The 21,918-nt window shown below is 40.5% G+C and overlaps 1 protein-coding gene and 1 long non-coding RNA gene across 2 annotated transcripts in view; one reads left to right on the forward strand and one right to left on the reverse strand.

Annotated features, from left to right (window-relative positions):
• Nucleotides 1-1,133: 1,133 nt before the first annotated feature.
• Abca9 (ATP binding cassette subfamily A member 9) overlaps nucleotides 1,134-21,918 on the reverse strand; it is a 72,046-nt gene continuing 51,261 nt past the window's right edge. The window contains exons 26-39 of the mRNA XM_059272042.1: nucleotides 19,860-19,979; nucleotides 17,905-17,973; nucleotides 16,274-16,365; nucleotides 14,586-14,706; nucleotides 13,551-13,668; nucleotides 12,494-12,585; nucleotides 9,573-9,733; nucleotides 8,865-8,940; nucleotides 8,697-8,791; nucleotides 7,702-7,821; nucleotides 7,373-7,513; nucleotides 6,293-6,372; nucleotides 2,891-2,946; nucleotides 1,134-2,392 (exon numbers count right to left, since the gene is read on the reverse strand). Coding sequence (XP_059128025.1) covers nucleotides 2,294-2,392; nucleotides 2,891-2,946; nucleotides 6,293-6,372; nucleotides 7,373-7,513; nucleotides 7,702-7,821; nucleotides 8,697-8,791; nucleotides 8,865-8,940; nucleotides 9,573-9,733; nucleotides 12,494-12,585; nucleotides 13,551-13,668; nucleotides 14,586-14,706; nucleotides 16,274-16,365; nucleotides 17,905-17,973; nucleotides 19,860-19,979 — 1,440 coding nt within the window. The 3' untranslated portion in view covers nucleotides 1,134-2,293. The remainder of the gene's footprint in view (nucleotides 2,393-2,890; nucleotides 2,947-6,292; nucleotides 6,373-7,372; nucleotides 7,514-7,701; nucleotides 7,822-8,696; nucleotides 8,792-8,864; nucleotides 8,941-9,572; nucleotides 9,734-12,493; nucleotides 12,586-13,550; nucleotides 13,669-14,585; nucleotides 14,707-16,273; nucleotides 16,366-17,904; nucleotides 17,974-19,859; nucleotides 19,980-21,918) is intronic.
• Nucleotides 7,718-14,789, forward strand: LOC131917903 (uncharacterized). The gene is made up of 3 exons (XR_009380772.1): nucleotides 7,718-7,947; nucleotides 8,628-8,839; nucleotides 14,428-14,789. It is a non-coding gene; the product is annotated as an uncharacterized LOC131917903 (long non-coding RNA).

Here is a 21,918-nt window from a genome sequence, read left to right on the forward strand (position 1 = left end):
CAGATGGATGGGTAAGGAAAATGTGGTATATGCAAATGGTAGAATTTTATTCATTTGTAAAGAAAACTAAAAGCGTGACATTTGTAGAAAAAGGGTGGAATTAATACTATGTTATTTGAAGTATCCCAGACTGGGACAAATGCCCCTTATTTATGCTTGTATGTAGACCCTAGATTCAGATGTGTGTGTGTGTGTGTGTGTGTGTGTGTGTGTGTGTGTGCGCGCGCGCGTGTGTGCGTGCGTGTGTGTGTGTGTGTGTGTGTGTGTGTGTGTGTGTACAAACACACATAGAGAATAGATTATTAAATTAAAAAGAGGCTCACGAAAGAGGAAAAGAGGGACTCAGGATTGGAGTCCTAGTTGCTTTTGTTAATATAACAAACACCATGAGCAAAAGTCACTTGAGGGGAAGGGTTTGATTTTAGCTTACAGGTTACAGTCTGTCTTCCTGGTAAGGCAAGAACTCAAGATAGGAACCTAGAGTCAGGAACTGAAGCAGAGATCGTGGAGGAATGCTGCTTACTGGCTTGCCCTGGTTTGCTCAGTTTCCTTCCTTACCCATCCCAGGCTCACTTGCCTAAAGATGGTGCCATCAAGAGCAGGCTGGAGATAATCAAGAAAACATCTGGGGGCTGGAGAGACATCTCAGTCCTAAAAGCACTGGCTGCTCTGCCAGAGGACTTGGGTTCAGTTTCTGGCACACAGAAGCTCTGGTCTGTATGAGATTCCAGTCTTTGGTGGTCTGATGCCCTCCTCTGGTCTCCATTCGCATTGCATACATGTGATGCGCAGATAGACATGCAATTAAGATAAAAATAAAGAAAATGCCTCTCAGACATGCCAACAATTCCTCAATTGAGGTGGCTTTGTTCCAAGTAATTCTAGTCTGTGTCAAGCTGAGAGACACTAGCGAGCACAGTCAAAGAAGACTTTGGAATGCATGCTCCATAAAAATAGAGGAAGGCTAGTGGGTGAGGGAGACGACCATCAGGAGTAGTGCAGGGGTGAGGGAGGGGAGCGATTGAGAGGGATCAACAAAAACAAAGTACATATGAAAACACCACAATGAAACCCAGTATATTTTTATTTCATTTTTGTTTGTTCTGAGTGCATGTATGTAGACACGTGTGTGTGTGTGTGTGTGTGTGTGTGTGTGTGTGTGTGTGTGTGTGTGTGCAGGTCAGAAAACAACTTGAGGGATGGTTCTCTCCTTCCACAATTTGGGGCCGCCAGGATCAAACTCTGGCCATCAGGCTTGAAAAGTCATCAGCCTTCACTGCTGAGCCATTTTTCTGGCCCCAAGTAAAGTGCTTTTAATGTATTGACTTGTATCAATTACTTTGTCATTTATAAGGCCAGGTAAATCAGTAGGGCCAGTATTAATGTATTTTTTTTTTAATTGAAGGCTTGGAGCCTTTGCTCAAGATCCTGTGTGAGAATTCTCATACACTGAGGGCAATTGGTATTCACATACACTACATACAACTCTAGAATCAAGGTAAATTTTTTCACATAACTGCCTGTAAATGTTTGGTTAACTAGTAAAAATAATAGTAACAACAGAAATCTCATAGATAAGAGTTTGTGGCAATTGTAATGATATTGCAGTAGATAGGTTTCAGCATACACAGACTTGGTAAATAAAGACTTGCAAAGCTAGTCCTTTTATCTAAGAGTACACATTTACATCATTAAAAAAATCAACATTTCAGAAATGGTTCAAATTTGCATGTAAATATGCACTCAGTCATTAATGACTGCAATACTGACTCCCACAAGTTTAAAGTTACTTGTGTTGTCACAGGAGACAACACATTTCTCTGTAACCCAAAGTCTGCAAACTGTTCAGTAAAGAAGAACCAAGGAATGATGAACAGGTCAAAGTGAGTTACAAAAAACAAATAGTGTGCTGTTGGGCAATCAGCTGATGCCCTTTTCCCTGAAATCAATATTGTTTTTTATACCTTACCTAGTCAATAAGGAAAGAAAATAGTTAATGTTTTGAAGTTCAGGGGAGGGGGGAAAATCAATCAGTCGCTGCAGCTTACTCCGAAACATCAATACTATTATAAATGGGTTTTAAAACTCCATTCCATGTGAAATGTGACTTGGTTGAGGGTACCTGCCTGTTCTCACTTTGGTCACCACTGTCAGAAATATTATTCAGAAAAATTCTGACATGAGTTTCGAAAATACTTAGCGCCACATCTGAGATAACTAAGACACATCAATGATATTGAATACTGTCTTTAAAAGGGACGTGAGCTTGAAGATAAACAGAACATTTTGAACTTTAAAGCTCTTCCTGTGGGAGGAGCTTCCACTTCACTGAGGAATCTAGTTCTTCATCAAAATCATCCAGCTCCTGCTCCTTGGAGAGCTCCAGGAAGACCTGGAAAAGAGAATGAATAAAGAAAAAAATGAGAGGCATACCATACTACCTTCTATAGCTGCAAATGATGCAAAGATTGTGTATTCTTCCTAAGCTTACTCATTATGTGTTTGCATGTGTATGTGATGTGTATGCATTCATGTCCACATTATGTTGGTTTGTGTATGTACAGGTATCCGTGGTGACCTGGAGTTGATGTCACGTGTCTTCTTCAATTGCTCTTCACACTTTATTTACAGAGGCACAGACACTCAACTGAACCTAGAGCTCTCCAATCAGCTAGTCCATCTAGCCAGCTTGCCCTGATTGAGGATTTTGCCTCTGCTTCCACGGTGTTAGGATTACAGGAGTCAGCCATGCCCACTTGGCTTTTGTGTGGACTCTAGGGATTCAAACTATAATTTTCACACTTGTTCAGAAAGTGCTTTATCCAATGAGCCATCTCCTCAGCTATTAACTCATTTCTAGGATGATATACAATCACTAAAAATTACCCACCTGCTCCAGAGTGGACTGTGAGAGGCTGTATTCTTCCAAGTCAAAGTTCTCTTTCACTGTGAAGGTTGAATACCCATTAGGAGCTCATTTTTTTTCTCAAGGAATTTCACCAATTCATGTACAAATAATAAAAATATAAGATAAGTACTTTGAGTTAATTATTAGAAATTAAATACACCATTTAGTCATATAAAAAGATAGAAATACTGTTCTGTTTTCTTAGAGTTTTGCCAAAGGCACAAGAAGATGAAAAAGGAGAATATTCTAAAATACCAATCTGAAATAAAGGTAAAACAGGGCTCTCTTTTTGCTAGAAAATTTCCATGTGCCTCCTACATCTGCCCTTCTTTCTGCCTCAGGGGCTGGTACTAAGTAACATGTCCCAGCGGGTTTTCAACAGAAAGGATAAAAAGAAAGAGAGGTCATGGCGTTTATTCTTTCACTCCCTCCCTGACAGACATCTCTTGACTGATGGTCACTATTCTCTCAAGGTGAAAAATCCTACACCACTCTGCCCCAGGCTGCGTCTTTCTGTCTCTTTAGATCCAATGACAATGGTAACCATTGTGCTTATTTACAGTCTCAAGATGATGTTCTGTGTTCTCATACGGATGTGATGACTACAGTGCCCATGGTCAAGCCATCTTGCAGCCATGCTACTTCTTCTCTCTTCCTTTCCCACTTTCCCACAGAGGGGGCCTCCTAATACCAGCTTATAAGACAAGGAGAGAACAGAATAAGAAGAGAGATTAAATAAAACAATGCACCTTCCTGGTTGTAGTCAAGTGTGACCTGAGAGAGGAAAGACCCGAGAGTTGTGCTGGGGTTTGCATTACCCACATTTGATCTGCTGGTATGGAAAAATTAATCTATATGGATGCTCATGGAGTATGCATTGTTCTTGAAAAGTCTGAGCCTAGTTCCTTCAATAAATGTATTAAAGCTGAGAGCGTAATGGTGTCTAATGACACTTGAGGAAATGTTAATTACATACCTACATTTGGCACTTTGTATAATCTTCCCAGAATAAGGTAGAAAAATGGCATTAAAAATTGTTTAAAAATCTCCCAAAACGAGAACCTCAATGTTAACAAATTAAATAAAAGGAAAGGAATATAAGTTAGAAAATGATATTGCTGAAAGCATAAATATCAGAAGGCTTTTAAAGAAGAGCTTTACATTATTCCAAGGAGTCAGCCTTCCTGGAATACCAATCCCATTGATACTTATCTATTACAAAATACATCCTGTTTATAAGAGCTCCATGGAATCCTTATCATAATGATGCAAACCTATCAACCAGGCTAAAATGAGCCCTACTGGAAAACAGACCATAGTGTAAGAGTGTACTGTAAGATAAGAAAAGAACAACCTATATGAGTGGCCCTATCCATGTGTCAAGAAGACACAAGCTGGGCAGTGTGAGTTCTCAACAGAAGACAGTGGGCAAGATTGAAAGCACAGCCCAAAAAGGGGCATGGGGGATATATTAGTATGAATCTAGAATGTCCTTCACAAGCTATCCAAATAGTCCCAAGTTTGTGAAACTAACTTGAAAGCTTTGGAGCCTTTAAGAGATGGGACCTGACTAATGGAAGTAAGTCACTACAGATGAGCCTTTGAAGATTGCACATTCTCTTTGCTCTGCTTCTGGTCTGACACAATAATGTGAGGAGCCCCAGTAACATGCTCCCATCTAACAGAGTTGCCCTATCATACTTTCCCTGCTATGATGGATTGCAATTGTCTGAAACCACATGTCAAATTAAGCTTTTCTACTTATAAGTTGTTTCTGGTCACAACAGAAGTTGGTCACAACAACACTGAGGTAATGCAGAAAGTGGTACCAGAAGTGGGGTCATTTCTGTGATTAAACATGACCATTTGGTCCTCAAACCTTTGAAACTGGTTTATGGGAGGAATGTGGAAAAGGTTGAGGAGAGGGCTATAAGGATCCTAGATTACTATAAGCAGAGTCTTCTGGAGGAAGACCCAGATGCCAGTAGAAATGCAGCTGGTAAACACTGTACTCATGAGGTTTCAGATGAGAACAACTCAGAGGTTTCAGGTGATAACTTCATTGGGAGTTAGCCTGGAAGTCATTTGTGTGACTTCCGGAAAAGATGTCTGCTCCAGTTTGTGTCCTGAGAATCTGAGTGAAGCTACATTCATGCATTAGACTGATTAGCTGGGTGGAGAAATTTGAGACAAAATAGCCATCAGAATACAGCATAACTATTGTTCATTGCCTTTAGCCAATTTTACAATGAGAGAGAGGAACAAGTGAAATAAACATCTTGAAAAAGTGTGGATTGTGGGTACATTTAAAGTTACTATAGCAAAGTTGGTGCAGAGAGAGTGGCTGCAACTCTTAGAATCATCAGTGCCAGTAAAGAAAAATAGTGGAAAAATAGGAAAGTTGCCTTGAGAGCCAGACTTTTCCATAAAAGACCGTAAGGTCTAGAAATGTAAGCTTAGCTGGAAAGTAAGTGACTGAGCAGGTAGAGTACCAGGGCACTCTGCTGGTGAAGGATCATGGATATAGAACTTTCTGGTTCCAGATACCCAGGCACTCAGAGGCTGCTGCAGCCTTGGTGAAAAGGCATCTGGGTATTTCTCAAACTGACCACAGAACCTGGAATCATTCACATGATGCAAGTTTTGCATGTATTCATAATGCAAAAGTTATGGAGTGATTGGGTCTTTCACCAAGGTTCCCAAGAAAAGCTTGGGAGGCCAGGAAATGTATAGTAGAGTCAGATTCGAAAGGCAAGCCATCACGAAGCTTTGAAGTGTAAAGTCTAAGTTGCAGTAAAGACTTTGGGATGTTGGAGATGCCAGAGCTGAAGAACATCTGCTAAGGAAGTGTTCAGGTTTTGAGTAGAACAGGCCTAAGAAGGAGGTCATATGTGCTAGAAGTGGCAGACTCATAGGAAGGGCATACAAAATGCTGTAGGCAGTTACCTCATGCCAAAACACGAGTTGGATGTCTGACATGGAGCTACAAGAGTTAATGTGACTGACCTTGCGTGTTTTGTGATTTTCTGAAATCTCTGCCTGCTATCCTTCTGCTACTCCCTTTAAATAGGAATTGTTTCTCTGGGCCATTGTTTGTTGGAAGTATGTAGCGTTCTCTTTTATTTTACCAGGGTTCACAAATTAGAGTGTGTCTTGAGTCCCATGAAAGACTTTGGAGCAGAATTGGGACTTTTAAGATAGACTGAATGCATTTCGCGTTATGAGATGGACATGCTAAATCACTTCTTGTTGAGAACCACTGGATTGGATGTCTTAGTAATTTATTAATTGTGTATCATGAACATTCTATGCTTTTTAAAGCTGGTTTGAATTTTTATGGGTTTTTTTTTTTTTTTGGAGTTTTAGTTCTAAACATTCACTTACGTCTCTCCAGTTTGAAGAAAGCCTGTGATAAAGGCCGTACATCCTCAACAGGCAACTTGTAGACCATCAGAGAGGAGTATCTGTGAAGAAGGAGGAAGAACACTGGGTTTCAAGGTTGTACCCTCAGATGCGTGCATGCCTGAATACAAACAACAATCCTGTCAACTATTTGTGTAAATGTACATCTTTTTTCTTTTTTTTTTTTTTTTTTTTTGCGACAGGATTCCTCTGTGGAACAGCTCTGGCTGTCCTGGAACACGCTTTATAGAGCAAGCTGGCCTCGAACTCACAGAAAACTGCCTGCCTCTGCTTCCCAAGTGCTGGGATTAAAGGCATGCGCCACCACCACCCAGCATAAATGTACATTTTATGACCTGAGATGGCCGCAGTTCCAGTACTCTCTGATCAACAAGAAGTCAGTCTGTGAGGAGCAAGACTGGGACACAAGAGAGGAGACCAGTAGCAAGATGCCTTAAAAAGGGAGGGAACAAGACTGTTCCTCCATCTTAGGAACAAGAGAGTATCTAAGCAGAAACTGTGAGTTATTTGGTATCACCTTATTGAGCCTCAAGAACGACCACTAATACAAATGCTGAGAGACACCATTCATGGATGGTGATGCATGTCTACTACCACCACTAATACAAATGCCGAGAGATGCCATTCATGGACTGTGTTGGATGTCTACTATCACCACATAGTACAAATGCTGAGATACCATTCATGGATTCTGATGGATGTCTACTACTACCACTGAGCCCTATCAGGGGCATCTCCTTTAATAAGGACTGTTACACCCTCTGGCAAAGATAATATAGCCACAAACATACAGTAGTACATGGCACATTTCAGAGCCCAACAAATGCTAATTCCCTCACAAGAGCCAGCCTCCAATGAGCAATTTATTGTCTTAGTTATTTCCTGTGGCAGCCATTGGAACATAAGTTTTCCTTAGTCATGAAGGTTCTCACATTGACTGAAGTTAAAAACAATGAGGAGATAGAACTTTCATTTCTCATGATTCAAAAAAAAAAAAACACCCCACCAAAAATAAAGATTAAAATGATACATTTGCATTACCTTTCCTGCCGAGCAGCCTGGGGGAAAAGCCTCATGATCTCTGTGTTGATGGGCTCCACCTGCATGGAGGTCTTCACCTTCATCTCTAGCAGGTAATCTTTGCCAAATTTGCTTTTCAAATGTTGGATAGAACCAATACATCTGGAGATAAATAGGAGGCTAAAGTCAAGCAAGGCAAAAAAGCTCTCTATGGCTCATGCAATTCATCACCTGGGTGCTAGGGGCAGGGCCAGGCAGAAACTGGCCCTGATTCTCCAGCTTGTCACAGTGGGCAGTGTTCTATCACAGAAGGTAACTTGGGGTCAAGGGCAGGCCTGGCCGGTACTCACCTCAGCCTCCCAGACACCATGATGGCCACGCGGTCACATACAGCCTCTGCCTCTGCCATGTAATGTGTGGTCAGGAGGGCACCCCTCTCTGTGTTTGTAAAGGTGGCCCGGATCGCCTGCCTAAGGTTAGGTCAAGGAGAGCCGCTGATTAAAGAGAATTCTCAAGGAATCGTAGAACCTTTTAAAGATGTTTCCATTAGCACACAGGCAAAACAAGAAGCGCATCCAGGAGAAATCAAAACCAAGGTATTTTTGTAAGATTGACAGATACATAACCTAACTTTTGGTTAGGGTGTGTCATTTAGAAACGGTTTGGGGCCAGGCATGGAGGTTGATAGTGACGAAATGTTGCTCTCAAAAGTGCTGAACATGCCGGGCGGTGGTGGCGCACGCCTTTAATCCCAGCACTCGGGAGGCAGAGCCAGGCGGATCTCTGTGAGTTCGAGGCCAGCCTGGGCTACCAAGTGAGTTCCAGGAAAGGCGCAAAGCTACACAGAGAAACCCTGTCTCGAAAAACCAAAAAAAAAAAAAAAAAAAGTGCTGAACAGCAGGAGAATTAGTAATATGGCATAGGGGAAGAAGTGAGAATTTCCTAGAATATGTGATAATCATAATGTATCTACATGATCGATTTTAGAAATTTCATAAACTAATTAATATATTGAGGACTTGGGGTTTTTATTTTCATCTCCACATCAGGTTGTTATTGCAGAGGATTTGAAGTTTAATAATTGATTGAGTGGACTAACTGTGCCCTATGCATACTGAGATCCAAAAGGAAAACAGGATTCTTACAGTGGGTGTTAGATGTAAGGAATATGTCTCTTGCTTTTGTATTACAAGTGTTGGCCAGAATATGAAACTGCATACTTTTTCTATTAATGTTGCTTTTCCTGCTAAAGGATGAATATCTTTATGCTTTTAAGGAAACCATGCTGAAAGCCAGTTTTTACACGATACATAAATCTACATGAGTACTGCTCCTGAGATCTTACCACATTTGCTGCTGCCCCTCAGGGTCCATCCCAGTTGACGGCTCATCCAGAAGCACCACAGACGGGTTTCCCAGGATGCTCAGCCCAAAACACAGCTGCAACAAGAGGAACAACCCGTCTATCATCAGCCTGCGGGATGCAGAGTGAGATACTGAGCCCTGTCCATACCTTTCTCTTCACTCCCTCCGATAGGGTCTTTACTGGAGCCTTCAACTGGTCCTGCAGGTTGAGTGCATCCACCAACCTGAGAAATACAATGAGTCAATCTTCATTATGCTTGAGCAGGAAGGAACATAGCAAGCAAATGTAAATAATACTACAATAGTGAGAGATTTAAAAGTCAACAGAGTGGTCACAACTTCGATATCCCTTAGGTTACTACTACTGTTTAGTTGTGGTTTGCTCACCAAGGATTCATGCACTTATTCTTATCTTTCTCTGGTTTCCTGTCTGGCCATATCATCTCCCACTCATAAACAATGCTGCACTGATATCATTGCTATTTGGCCCTCACCAAAGGCTAGATCAAAGGCTGACATCTTGAACTTTCACCTCCAAAATGGAGTTAAATAGCTAAATCTCTTTTCTTCAAATGTAGCCAGACACATAGATTAAAGTGACATGAAGCTGGCTAATGCTGGTATTTTATAGCCCATTTTGCTCATCACACTCTTATTTCCATATTAAAAAAATTTGGTAGACTTTTCTCTCTAGACTTAAAGTAAGAAAAAACAATAGTGAGCTAGGTTCTAGATGGCCAAGTCTCCCACAATCAAGGGGCCACTAGTTAGGAGCTCCAATCTTTAATTTTGTGTGAACACCATTAATAAGATATCACCCTCCTAAGCAGGAAGTGAGTGTGTCTTTTCCATGTACCGTGTAATAGTGTCCAAGGCATCTTTTTTCTTCAGCCCCTTCACAGCAGCATACAGCTCCAGATGTTCCTTCACTGTCAGGACGGGCCACAGCACATTCTCCTGAGGACAGTACCCCAAGAACCCGAGGGCAGCACCTTCACCACACCCTTTCAAAAATACCTACACACAATAAAATCTTTCTCAGATTCATTTCAAAGCTGTGCATGTGCATGTAAGTGATACCAAAAATGATGTTCTCTTCATGCACCTGGGTACTAAGAGCATAATAGTAAAAATACAATTGCTTTAACAAGACCATTTATAACAATACCATTTGACATGTCAAGCCAGATAAGAGAAATTTCACATGGTCCCAGGCTCCAGATGACAATCTACAGTTTGTCAATGACTGCTGAGAGAGGAAGAATCAGTTTCCTCCAGGGATGAGCTTCCACATAGCTTGTCTAAACCTAAGTGGTCAGGTCTGGACACATGTTCATATGAACAATGCTATTCAGACTCAGTAGCTTGTATATATGTGCGTATAGAAAGACGGATAGAGGTGTATTTCTCTCTATCTATCTATCTATCTATCTATCTATCTATCTATCTATCTCTATCTGTATGTTTACATGTAGCAATGATAATTAAGAGACCATGAGTTTGAGAGGTAGGAGTGGAACATGGGAGAAGTTGGAGAGGAGGAGGAAGAGGCAGGAATTATGTACATGCAGTGCTCATGTATGAAGTTCACACAAAAATCATTAAATGTTTAAGGAGTTAAGTAATCACTTAGCTCTGGGGAAGTGATGGACCTCTCAACCATTTAAAAGGCAAATGTTCCACATTATTATATCTTAGGATTCTAAGTTTAGACTTTATGACTAAATCCACCACTGCAGTTCAAGTTAAGATTGCTTAGTCGGTGACTTATTACTTGAGTTCTTTCACTGATCCAAATGTTCAAAACAATGGATACTTGTTAAGCATTCCATTTCCCCAGTAGGGCAGTGGTTCTTAGTAAAGAGCACTTCTCTTCTCAGGGTACATCTCACACTATCTAGAGACACAATATTTGCTTGTCACAACTGTGTTCACTTCTGTGGTAGAAAGGGTACTACTGGCATCTAGTGGGTAAAAGCCAGAGATGCTGTGAAATATTCTATACACAACATTTATCCAATCCACAATGTCATTCGTTCTAAAGTTGAGCAACATTGATGTGACTAACAGAGAAAAATCCCTTAGCAATGTATCTATTACATGAGAACCAACAAAATGGTAATATTTATTATTTTGATGAGACCAGCACTGTGCTGTATTTAACAGCTAATGTGCACTCAGTGATCCTGTGTGCTGAAACCTAAGCATTTAATAGATCTTAAATTATGTTATCCTCAAAAATCCCTACAGTTAGCTGTGTTCTTATTAGATATTTGAACCTAATGCATTCAAAGGTTGAGAAATTTGCACAAGGGTCACAGAAGACAAACTTGGGACCTGAAACTAACTTTAGTCTAATTGACTTTTAGAACCTAAGCCTTTGACCATGATCCTCTGTTATTGTCTCTCTCTGGTACAAAAGAAGAAAAAAACAAGTTAACTTTGCCTTGGAGAACTTTCATTCTAGAGAGAAAACAGGAAATAATAAGTTGAAACATAGGTGGACTGATGACAGCCTCTGCTTTCATGAGAATACATGCACCTAATATATAAATTAATAAAGTGAATAATCCAGGCAATAAAAGGTCCTTTGAGCAAGTGGAACTTAGTGATACTAAGCAGATGGCCAAGCACCTGAAGATTGCTCTGTCCACTGGGAGTTCAAGCCTGCATACCCTACAGTGAGGGTATGCAAGGGCCAATCCAAGCAAGGGCCAATCCAAGCAAGGGGCAGAGCAAGAGGGAGGCAGTTGGCACAGCCCACATTGTGCTAAGCCATCTGCAGCCATGGTAGAGTTTGGACCACTGTATTAAGAGTTTGCACTCAGGAGAGTGATGTGCTTTCATTTGCATTTTCAAAGGACTGTTCCAGTAGCTGCATCAGGTAAGAGCGGAAACGGAAAGGCAATTCATGAAGTATCTTTAGCAATCAGTACCCTGTACAGCAATCCTCCATTAACCTGCCCTCTGACCTTCACCTCAGATCAAACGGCAACAGTATGTTCCTCGGAAGTCGTAACTCTGGTTTCTGTCCATCATTTATTTAATTTGGCCTAGAAAAGTTCAGTTTATATACAATTTAGGATTTTATCCTAGACCATGGACAGCTGTGTTGCTTGTCTCTAATGTCTGTCATCTTAGGAAGTTCTAGGTCTCCTCACAGCACCAGGGGGGTGCTTTGAGAACCCAGTACAACTCCAGGAGCATCTGACACTGCCAGCATCTCTCCATCTGCCTTCTGGCCAGGTTTTATCTCAGTTATCACCAGAAAGTTTGGCTGACTGTCTTCTTTGCAAAGACAACCTTGGCCTCCGGCTACACAAGTGGCATGTAGCCTTTAAATACAGCATGGAAGCAGAGAACAGTTATTAAATATGGGGCTTCATGACTGTAACCACATTAGCAAGACTTGTTGGGGATTTAGCAGATGTCTTTAGTGTAATGCTGGATGAGAAAACTCAGTTTACCAAGTTCTCGGGACAATCAACAAAGCCATGGTGTCTTCATGAAAGTATACATGAGTGTGTGTGTGTATTTGTATAATGTATATAATATTTTTATTAATATTCTCTACTCAAGGGCACTATACTGATAAGATTAGCTCTTCTCAAAAATTATTTTTTGCGTTAAGCAGAAAAAATTAATCAACCGTCTTCAATTCATATCATTATAATCGACTAAGGACCAACTGTGTATTCTTAGGTTGACATGAATGATCACTATAAAATGCTTGTTCTAGTCAACATTGTGGAACATATTTCTTCATGTGTTACTGACCTTCCCTGCAGTTGGTTTTGTGTCTCCGGTTATCATACTAATTGTTGTACTTTTACCAGCTCCATTGTGTCCTAAAAGCCCCAGAACTTCACCTGGAAGAAACAGGTACACTCAAGAGCACACAAATAAGTTAAAAAATAAAACTAAATACAATTTGTGCACTCTCTCTGCAGAGAGGCACTATACAAAATGTACTATGTACATTATTTCAATGTCTCTCCCTCCCTCCCGTTCTCTCTCTGTCTCTGTCTCTCTCTCTCTCTCTCACACACACACACACTCTTGACATCATTACCAATTTCATCTTATAGGGGAGAGATCTGAATCTTAAAGAACGCAGACAACTTGCCTAAGGTAAGTTACTAAGAGACCAAGCTGGAATTTCAAAGAACACTTATTACAGTTACTTCCATAGCAAACACTATTTTTTTTCTCAACTTGAGACAGGTTCTGACTATGTAGTCCAGACTGCCCTGAAACTCATGTATATATCTCAGGGTGGCCTTGAACATTTTATAATATTCTTGCTTTAGCCTCCCAAGTTCTGGCATTATAGGCATGAATTGTTATCCCTAACTACCATAAACTATTTGTTAAGAATGAAATATACACTACTGTGACTCAGTCAGTCCTGTCTATTTTGGAAAATTTCAATTTTCCCTGTGCCAGGAATTAATCAACCCTATGCCAGGACTTAGAATGTATCTCATTGGTAGAATCTTTGCCTAGCATTCATGAGGCTCTGGATTTATCCTCAATACTGAAAAGCAAACAAATAATTGAAATACTTAAAAATTAAATAAAGTCTATGCTATCCTTTTTACCTCTTTCAGTGTGTTTTAAGAGAGAGGCTTAACTTTCCCTTTGCAAAGAAAAACTGTTATGATTAAAACTGAGGTTTGTCAGCTGGAAGGCACAGCCTGAAGCTCCTGGTGAGCCAGCTGCCTTTCAGTGTTCACCAACAGATGATCATAGTCTCACACTCATAGCCCCTTACTAGAAAGGCCCAGGCTTCAGAGCCCACAACAGCTCTAGTGACAGAACCGTGGTTCCTAACCTTTTTTAACACAGAAGGAGACGTTCCTTGTGGCGACCTTTTTCTTTGCTTTGGAAAAGCATTTTTTCTTCTTGCTTGTGTATTCCTTCCGCAGACAGCTAGCAATGATGACTGGCCTCTGTAAAGAGAGGTGAATATCAGTGCAGCATTCTTCTCACTTTCCCTGGAGAGACTTCTTCACACCCCTTCCACCAGGACTTCCCTCACATAGAATCACAAGCCAAACCACTTCTGCTACAGACTGCTGTTTTCAAGTGAACTCTCCCAAGTCCTTCTGTGGGCATTTGATTTTGCAGTGCTGTGTGTAATTTGTGCTTGCTCTTCTGCAGAGAGCTGGAATGAGGCCACACACATAACCAATAATTTGTTAACACACACACACACACACACACACATGCACACACGCACACACTCATACATGCACAGACACAGACTCAGGCACAGGAGAACTCTCTTCTGAATTGTTTGCAACTAGCTTAACTTTGATTAGAAAACTCGTAAAAGCTGGGGCTGGAGAGATGCACAGTGGTTAAGAGCACTGGCTGCTCCTGTAGACGACCTGAGTTTGGTTCCTGGCACCCATACGAGGCGGCTCAGAACTGCCTGTAACTCCACTTCTAGGGGAATCTGATGCCCTCATTTGGCTTCTAGCATTTGTGGGCATCTATGTAAAATGATGCCCATTCATACACTCAGGCACATGTATGTCCACATAAAATACAAAACAGTCCTTTAAAAGAAACTCATTAAAATATTAAATTTTCTAATGTTTAACTGTACATATCAAACTATGACTCTGAAAAATAACAAGTTGGTGTGTGTGTGTGTGTGTGTGTGTGTGTGTGTGTGTGTGTGTGTGTTCCTTTTGCTTTCATAGCTTGTGGTCACTGCATACCTACGGACATCAAGTGATGAACTGTAAGAGCAAAAGAACCCCCATCTCCCAGCTTTGAAGAGAATTAAGATTGGAATGTTTCTCGTCTAGCTGGCAGAATTGTTTGAGGAAGAAAGGAAGAATACTTTTATGAGCTCCACCTCTTCCATCTGTAGGGCAGTCACAGCACCTGCAGTTCTCATTCTTTCCATCTGAACATCTTCATCCTCTTCTCTGGGTTCTTCTGGGTTTGGAAAAGCATTACAGCTTCTTGGAGAAATTCTAAAATCCAAACAGTGTGTTAAACTTATCAGGTATTGAAATAGACGACTGGGAACAGCACCACTCCGGTCTTCTGCTCTATTGTGTACCTTTCAAATATCCTCATTTTTTTCTACCAATGAGTCAAATGACTCTGCTCCTATTCATTCTTGTGTTTTAAATAAATATAGTTCTCTTAATGAGTGATGACATTTCTCCCATCAACTATCAAACAGCACACTCCCACTGCTATGAATGTTAAGGCAGCTTTCCTTGAGGAAAGAAATCTAGAAGTGAAGTGGGGTATACTTTATGATGCTGTAAGTTTCATAAAAAACAAAGGGCCAGAGCACATGAAATTAGGAATATAGCCCAGTCAGACCAGAGTGTCCGATCAGCATCCCAAAGTCCATTCAGTTACTTGGTGTGCTCTTAAGAATGTGTCTGTCAGCCCTTCCTGCTGCTGTCAAACAAGACTTCTAATCAACAATAATGAGTTGGTTGATTCTTTCTTCTCTCCCTTGGCTCACCTTAGTTACTATGCTTGGATGGTTTCCCTAAACCATGATATCAGCTGGCCACTCTTTTTTTTTTTCTTTTCATCAAATGTAGATTTGAGTTTGATTTTTTATTTTGTGGGAGAAATTGTGTGTGTGTGTGTGTGTGTGTGTGTGTGTGTGGTGATCTGAATGAGAACGGCCTCCATAGGCCCAGATATTTGAATGTTTAGTCACCAGATAGTGAAACTGCTTTGGAAGGACTGGGGTGTGATCTTGTTGAAGTGGGTGTGGCCTTGTTGGAATCAGTGCATCACTAGGGGTAGGCTTAGAGGCTTCAAAAGCCCATGCCAAGCCCAGTCTTCCTCTCTATCTCTCTGCCTGTTGTCTGTGCATCAGGATGTAAATGTCTCAGCTAGTGCTCCAGCGCCATGCCTGTATGCTTCCCTCCATGTTAATCATGTACTAATCCTCTAAAACTGTAAGTAAGCATCCAGTTAGGTGCTTTCTTTTATAAGAGTTGCCTTAGTTATGGTGTCTCTTTGAAGAAATAGGACAGTAACTAAGTGTGCAAAACATAAGAGCAATACATCAGTTGCTCATTACTTAATTTTTAATACCTTCCCCATACTTCCCTATTTCAGTATCTTCCAATATCCAGCTTCACTTTTATTTTTTGCTATCCTTCAACACAAGTCTTTAAATTTGTTCCAGCTGTCTCCTCAAGTCTGTGGGAAAAGGGCCTGCATCTCAACCATTGTCTTATTGCTCAGTGTATTTCTTTCTTGCACTGTCAACATGTATCCAATTGCTTATCTGTATTTTCACATTCTTTTAAAGATACTACCTCTTGTATATAACCTAAGTGTGCCAGTGAAATTTCCATCTCTCCTAATTTGTCAGGGTCTTGTGTACGCTAATGTCACTTTGCCTACTAGACTGTAAGATCATGAATTATAATAATTTTGCTAGCAACACAGGCCCTTAAAAACAACCATGGGTTGTCCCCCCACTAATTAATTTAGGCAAATTAAAATGTCTAAAGAATGAAGATGAAATGAAACATGAAATTGTACTTGAATGCTCTCAACCTGAACACAGGGTCCATTCTCAGTGATTTCTTCCTGAGGTACCTTTCCAGACATCGCAGAACAAAAAAGAAAAGGAGAAAATGGAAGTAAGGCTAGGGACAGAGAAAGAAAAACAAAATTAGCTTCATCATAAACACAACTGCTTTCATATTGGAGTTAATTTATGAGACTGACCATGTATAAAATGGCATTTGATAACATTCTCAAAAACCTGAATATAATCTACTTGATATTGTCTGAATCTGTCAAAGTTAGTCCTTTTGTTACTCAAAAAAGGAATACTGTAGACATAGTAATAGTGGGCCAGCAAGAAAGCACAGTTGATAAAGATGCTTGCTGCCAAGCCTGATGACCTGAGTTCAATCCCCGGGACCCACATGGTGGAAGGGGAAAATGATTCCCACAAGTTGTTCTCTGACTTCCACATGCATGCCATAGCATGTCTCCCCTCCCAAGTAAATAAATAAGTAAATAAATAAATAAATAAATAACAAATGTTTAAAAAAAACTAACAGTAGTAATGAGTTGATACAAGCACTAGTAACGCTGTTTAGAGTTTGGGCTCCACACTTGTCATCAAATGATCACTGTCATGTGAGTGGCTCAGATTTAAAGGGGTGTGTGTGTGTGTGTGTGTGTGTGTGTGTGTGTGTGTGTGTGTTATTTCTTATGCCTCCAAATTTCCACATAATTTGTTGAAATTTAAAGAAACACAAAAAAGTACGAATGTCCTATTGTTACCTGCTGTGGGATGTCTTTCTGTATGCTGTGAATATGTTTTGCTCTCATTGGTTGATTTGGCCAATGGCGAGGCAGATAAGGTTAGGCGGTACATTCAAACTGAAGAGGGAGATGAAGAAGGGTGGAGTCATGGCAGAAGCTGTGAGCTGCTGCCAGGAGAAGCAAGATGTGAGAGACCAGGTAATGCCATGAAGCCATGTGGCAAAATATAGATTAATAGAAATGGGTTGAAATAAGTTATAAGAGCTAGTTAATAATGAGCCTGAGCCATAGGCTAAACAGTTTGTAATTAATATAAGTCTCTGTGTAATTATTTTATAAGCAGCTGTGGGACTGTGGGTGGGAGAGATTTGTCTGGACTGCCAGGCAAGATAGGACTGAGAAACTTCTGTCTACAGTTTGCCCTGTGTTATGGAGATCATGTAGTTTTGGGTCTGTGGGTCAGGTCCCTTCATATGCTCCAGCAGATCTTAGATGGGGTAGATGCTAGAGCAGGCCAAGTCATAACCCCGATTCTGGGCCTGGGCAGCTGCAGAGCCTTAGCGAGGGCCCAGCATTAATAGTGTAGTAGAAACCAGAGGCCTCAAACCAGACCAACGACTTTTCACAATGAACACTTGCAAGTAAGGATACATGGACAAAGGGGTTTACTTCATGATTCACTGTGTCACACTGTAGCTTCCATGATGAGATTTCTAATTTTTCCCCTTTTTTCTCTCTTAAATTTTGTTTTATTGGGTGGGGGGAGTGCAGGGATAGAGGGTGGATTAGAAGGGACAGGGAAATGAATACATCAAGATACATGATGTAAAAAAGACACATAGAATAAATACAAAGAAAGCTTAAAAATGTACAAATGTGTCTCCTAATAAAAGGAAACACCATCTTACTATCAGCAATGCCAGAAACAGGACTTGAGATTCTGAGGCTCCTAAGTAATCCACAGAGTCATAAGAAACCTGCAAAATGAGAAGACATGTTCGAGTGAACATTCCTCTGGTCATGATTCATCTTGTTTGCAGTGAACCCATGTAACCTGGGTACTGGGCAGAGTCTGTTCCTGACCTGGGTATGCTGCCCTTGTTCCCTAGTGTTTGCGTGATCTTGAGCTTGTGCACAGGCCGAGGAGGAGGATACTGTTCTGTGCAACACAGGGAATGAGCAAGATTGTGGGCAGTGCTGGCAGACACTGCCCTTGAAGATGATGCTGGCAAGTCTTTCTGAAGCAAACCGTCTCCCCGAGCTGAGTTCACCTGCTTTTCTGTTCTTATTCATACTCCTCGCTATTCCTCCTTTGCAGACCCTGGATTCATCTTGTTCTTATCTCCTGACACTCATTTTAGAAAGTAATCATGACTGCCCTCCAAACCAGGCAAATTTTTCACATGGAGTTTCACATGCACCACATTTAAATACCCTATTCCATTAGATCTCAACAAAGGAGATCTCATTGTATCATGGATAAAAGGTAATGGCTAATTTCACTTCTTGGGCTGTAAGATCAAGAGATCTTTCTGGATAGCTTTAACTCTCAATTTTGCCTACTCCACTTGAAAAGCGAGTTCTGCTCTCACAGCTCTGCCAATTCTACTGATTCAATCCCAGAAATAATTTTTCATATAATTTTTCATATATTTTATTCTGGCATCAAAGTGTTAATTGTGCCTTGAACATGTCACATACAGTTAATGACCGCAATTCCTTCCAAAGAGAGACATCTCATTCTCCAAAAGAGAGACAGCCTATTCTCTATCTCCACACACTCGGTTTTCTTAAGTGGATGATGGATCCTGTGTAATGGACAGCAACCTCTCCACTTGTACAATGCATGCTGATGGTTTTCATTCACCTTTTCAGAGTTTACTCCCTGGACAATGCTCTTCTCTCTTACTATGGGGAATTTCATATTTCACATTAGGGCAGTATGACACTCCTTAGCAAAACTGAATTGAAAACATCAACCACCTTCCTGATTTTCCACTCCTACTGTCTTGACGTAAAATGCATAGACATGCTTGCCATACCAGCACTTGCTCGCCTCCCATTCTCTGCTAGGCTCACTGAGTAAAGCTGATGCTTTCACTGAAACGGACACTGCTAATATCACCAGTGACCTTTCTGTCCTTAGACAGAACGGTCTTTTTCCACCTGGCATCCTTCTGGACTGTTCAGTAGCAGTTGGTGGCTTACTAGGTCTTTATTTATAGAAACACTCTTATTTCATCCCTGGAAACTGACCCTTCACTGCTGAGGCAGAGCTTGGGCGAGGGGATGACAATCTGAAGTCAGCCATTTCCCTGGCTCCTGTTCACACTGATTTACTGACTCTTCTCTCCAAACTTCTCAATTTGGGAGTTCAAAGTCAAGTCCTGACTCTTTTTATTCCAACTTCTATTTGCTGTGTAAGTCACATTACTCAGTTATACTGATTTTACCAACACTCATAAACTGATGAATCTCAGATATCTGCTGTCTTAATCTCTTCAGAGGCTAAACTCCAGGTCAATATATACAATGGGCTGTTGCGTGATTCTTTTCAGGTAATACATCCTAACCTGAACAGAAGAGGGACTTTTCTTCTGACTTATAATAGGGTTCCCAGGAGAGAAGGCTGTGAAATGCTACTAGTCTGGAGTTTCCATTGGCCTTCATGAACCAGGGCAGGGCTTTTTAGTAATAAAGAACGTGGCTGTGCCCTTCGCATGTTGTAGAGAAATCACTTTCTGAAAACCACAGCTTCAAACATTGCACAGCCGGAGCAGACTTTGCCTGAATTGATAATATTCAAGGCCTTCTTTGGTAGTGTTACACTTGATGATGGTAGGAGAAGAGTGAAACTACTTACCTCAGAAAAAATTAATAGAGAGCCAATCAGCGTGAAGGGCGGTATTAAAAAGGTGCAGAATAGGAGTGCTAGAAACCCATACTCATTTATGTCAGTAGCAACGATGCAGAAGATCGTGACCTGAAATGAAAGCACAGTACAGTGTCACTAAAGCACAGTGATATGAATGACAGCTTCTTTTCAGAGAGAACAGGAGTTCACCTCATCAATGCTCCTATTATAGATTTGTTTCTCATGCGATACAGCATTGCCATCATACTTTTTCCTTTGTGTTGCAAACCATGTCACAATATTATTGAAAGGCAACGCTTTTCAAACACAATGTGTGTAAAAATCAGATTTTGATGATGGCATTCTTTGGTCATTCATTTCTATACATCTTTTTTTTTCACTTCAACGTAAGTCTTGGATATCTTTCCAAGTCTAAGGATACTATTAATTTTTACAGCTGGATATTTCCTTGATTGAATGTGTAAGAGTTGATAATTTTGTCATCAATTTTTGTTGTTTGACTTTTCTGGTCATATTAATTGTGGTATACCTTAATATTTTCTATATTGACACTTTCAGTGTTGGAGATTAAAATCTTTCTATTAGATTTTTCATTTCTGTTATTATTTTATGTGTCCAGGATTTTGTTTTTGCCTACATGCATGCCTGCACACTATGTGAATGCCTAGTACCTGGGGAGGCCAAAAAGAGGATGTTGGATTCCCTGGGACTGAAGTTATAGACAGTTGTGAGCCAACATGTAAGTGTTGGGAATTAAACTTTGGTCCTTTGGAAGAGAAGCCAGTGCTCTTAACCACTCAGCCATCTGTCCAACTCCCCCAAATTAAAATCTTCTTTGTGCATTTAAAAATCAACAGTTGTCAGCCGGGCGGTGGTGGCGCATGCCTTTAATCCCAGCACTCGGGAGGCAGAGCCAGGCGGATCTCTGTGAGTTCGAGGCCAGCCTGGGCTACCAAGTGAGTCCCAGGAAAGGCGCAAAGCTACGCAGAGAAACCCTGTCTCGAAAAACCAAAAAAAAAAAAAAAAAAAAAAATCAGTTGTCAAAAATATTTCCAAAAATATTTGTGACAATTCTGTTCCTCCAAAAGCCGTGATAGGAGTGTATGTTATGCTGTGCCTTGATCACTCAAGGTGTTATAGCTAACTATTGTAGGCATCACTGTCCAAGAGCTAACACTGAATGAGTAATTTATAATTTTAACATTTATTATGGCATTTGCCATTGGCTTCTCCAATCTGTACTCTTGAATTTATGTTTATTTTTGACTGGGCATGTTTCAGAAACCATATGATGTTTCTTTAACCTGTGTGATTCCCTCCTTTACTTTGACAGTTGCTAATACTCAATCAACATTGCATTCTGGAATCAATCATTATTGGTTATTGTTCATTATTATTCTTTTTGCAGTATTTAAATATTTTTATTTATGGAGGAAGGTAACCGTGCATTTATACAATGTATCCTGATCATATCCATCCAACACTACCTCCTCCCTCGAGCTCCTTCTAGTACATACTCAAGGTCTCCCCAGCTTCATGTCCTCTTTCACTTTTTGTTGTTATTACTCTCTTAAATTTCTTCTAAGCCAGGTGAGGTGGTGCACACCTTTGATCCCAGCACTCAGGAAGCAGAGGTAGATCTCAAGTTTTGTTGAAGTTTCAATAACATGTATTTACCATTGTAGTATTATGCAAAGTATTTCATTGTCCTAAAAGTTCCCCATGCTCACCTACCCATCTTTCCACCTCCATAACTCTTGGCAACCACTAATCTTTTTATTATTTTCATAGTTTTTCTGGAATGTCATGTAATTAGAATCATGATATGTAGCCCTTTCATGTTGTCTTTAAGTTTATTTCTTGTCTTTCCAGAGATTGAGAGTTCATTTCTTCTTAGAAGTAAATAATATTCTATCACATGGCTATTCTTCCATTTATTTAACCATTTACCATCTTGGTATGTCTTGGTTAGCTCTATATGTGGGCAATTATTGATAAAGCTGCTATAAACATTCATAAAGCTTTTGTGTGTGCTGAATGGTTTTAT

The sequence above is a fragment of the Peromyscus eremicus genome, chromosome 8a (genome assembly GCF_949786415.1).
Source record: "Peromyscus eremicus chromosome 8a, PerEre_H2_v1, whole genome shotgun sequence".
NCBI classification, from domain to species: Eukaryota; Metazoa; Chordata; class Mammalia; order Rodentia; family Cricetidae; genus Peromyscus; species Peromyscus eremicus.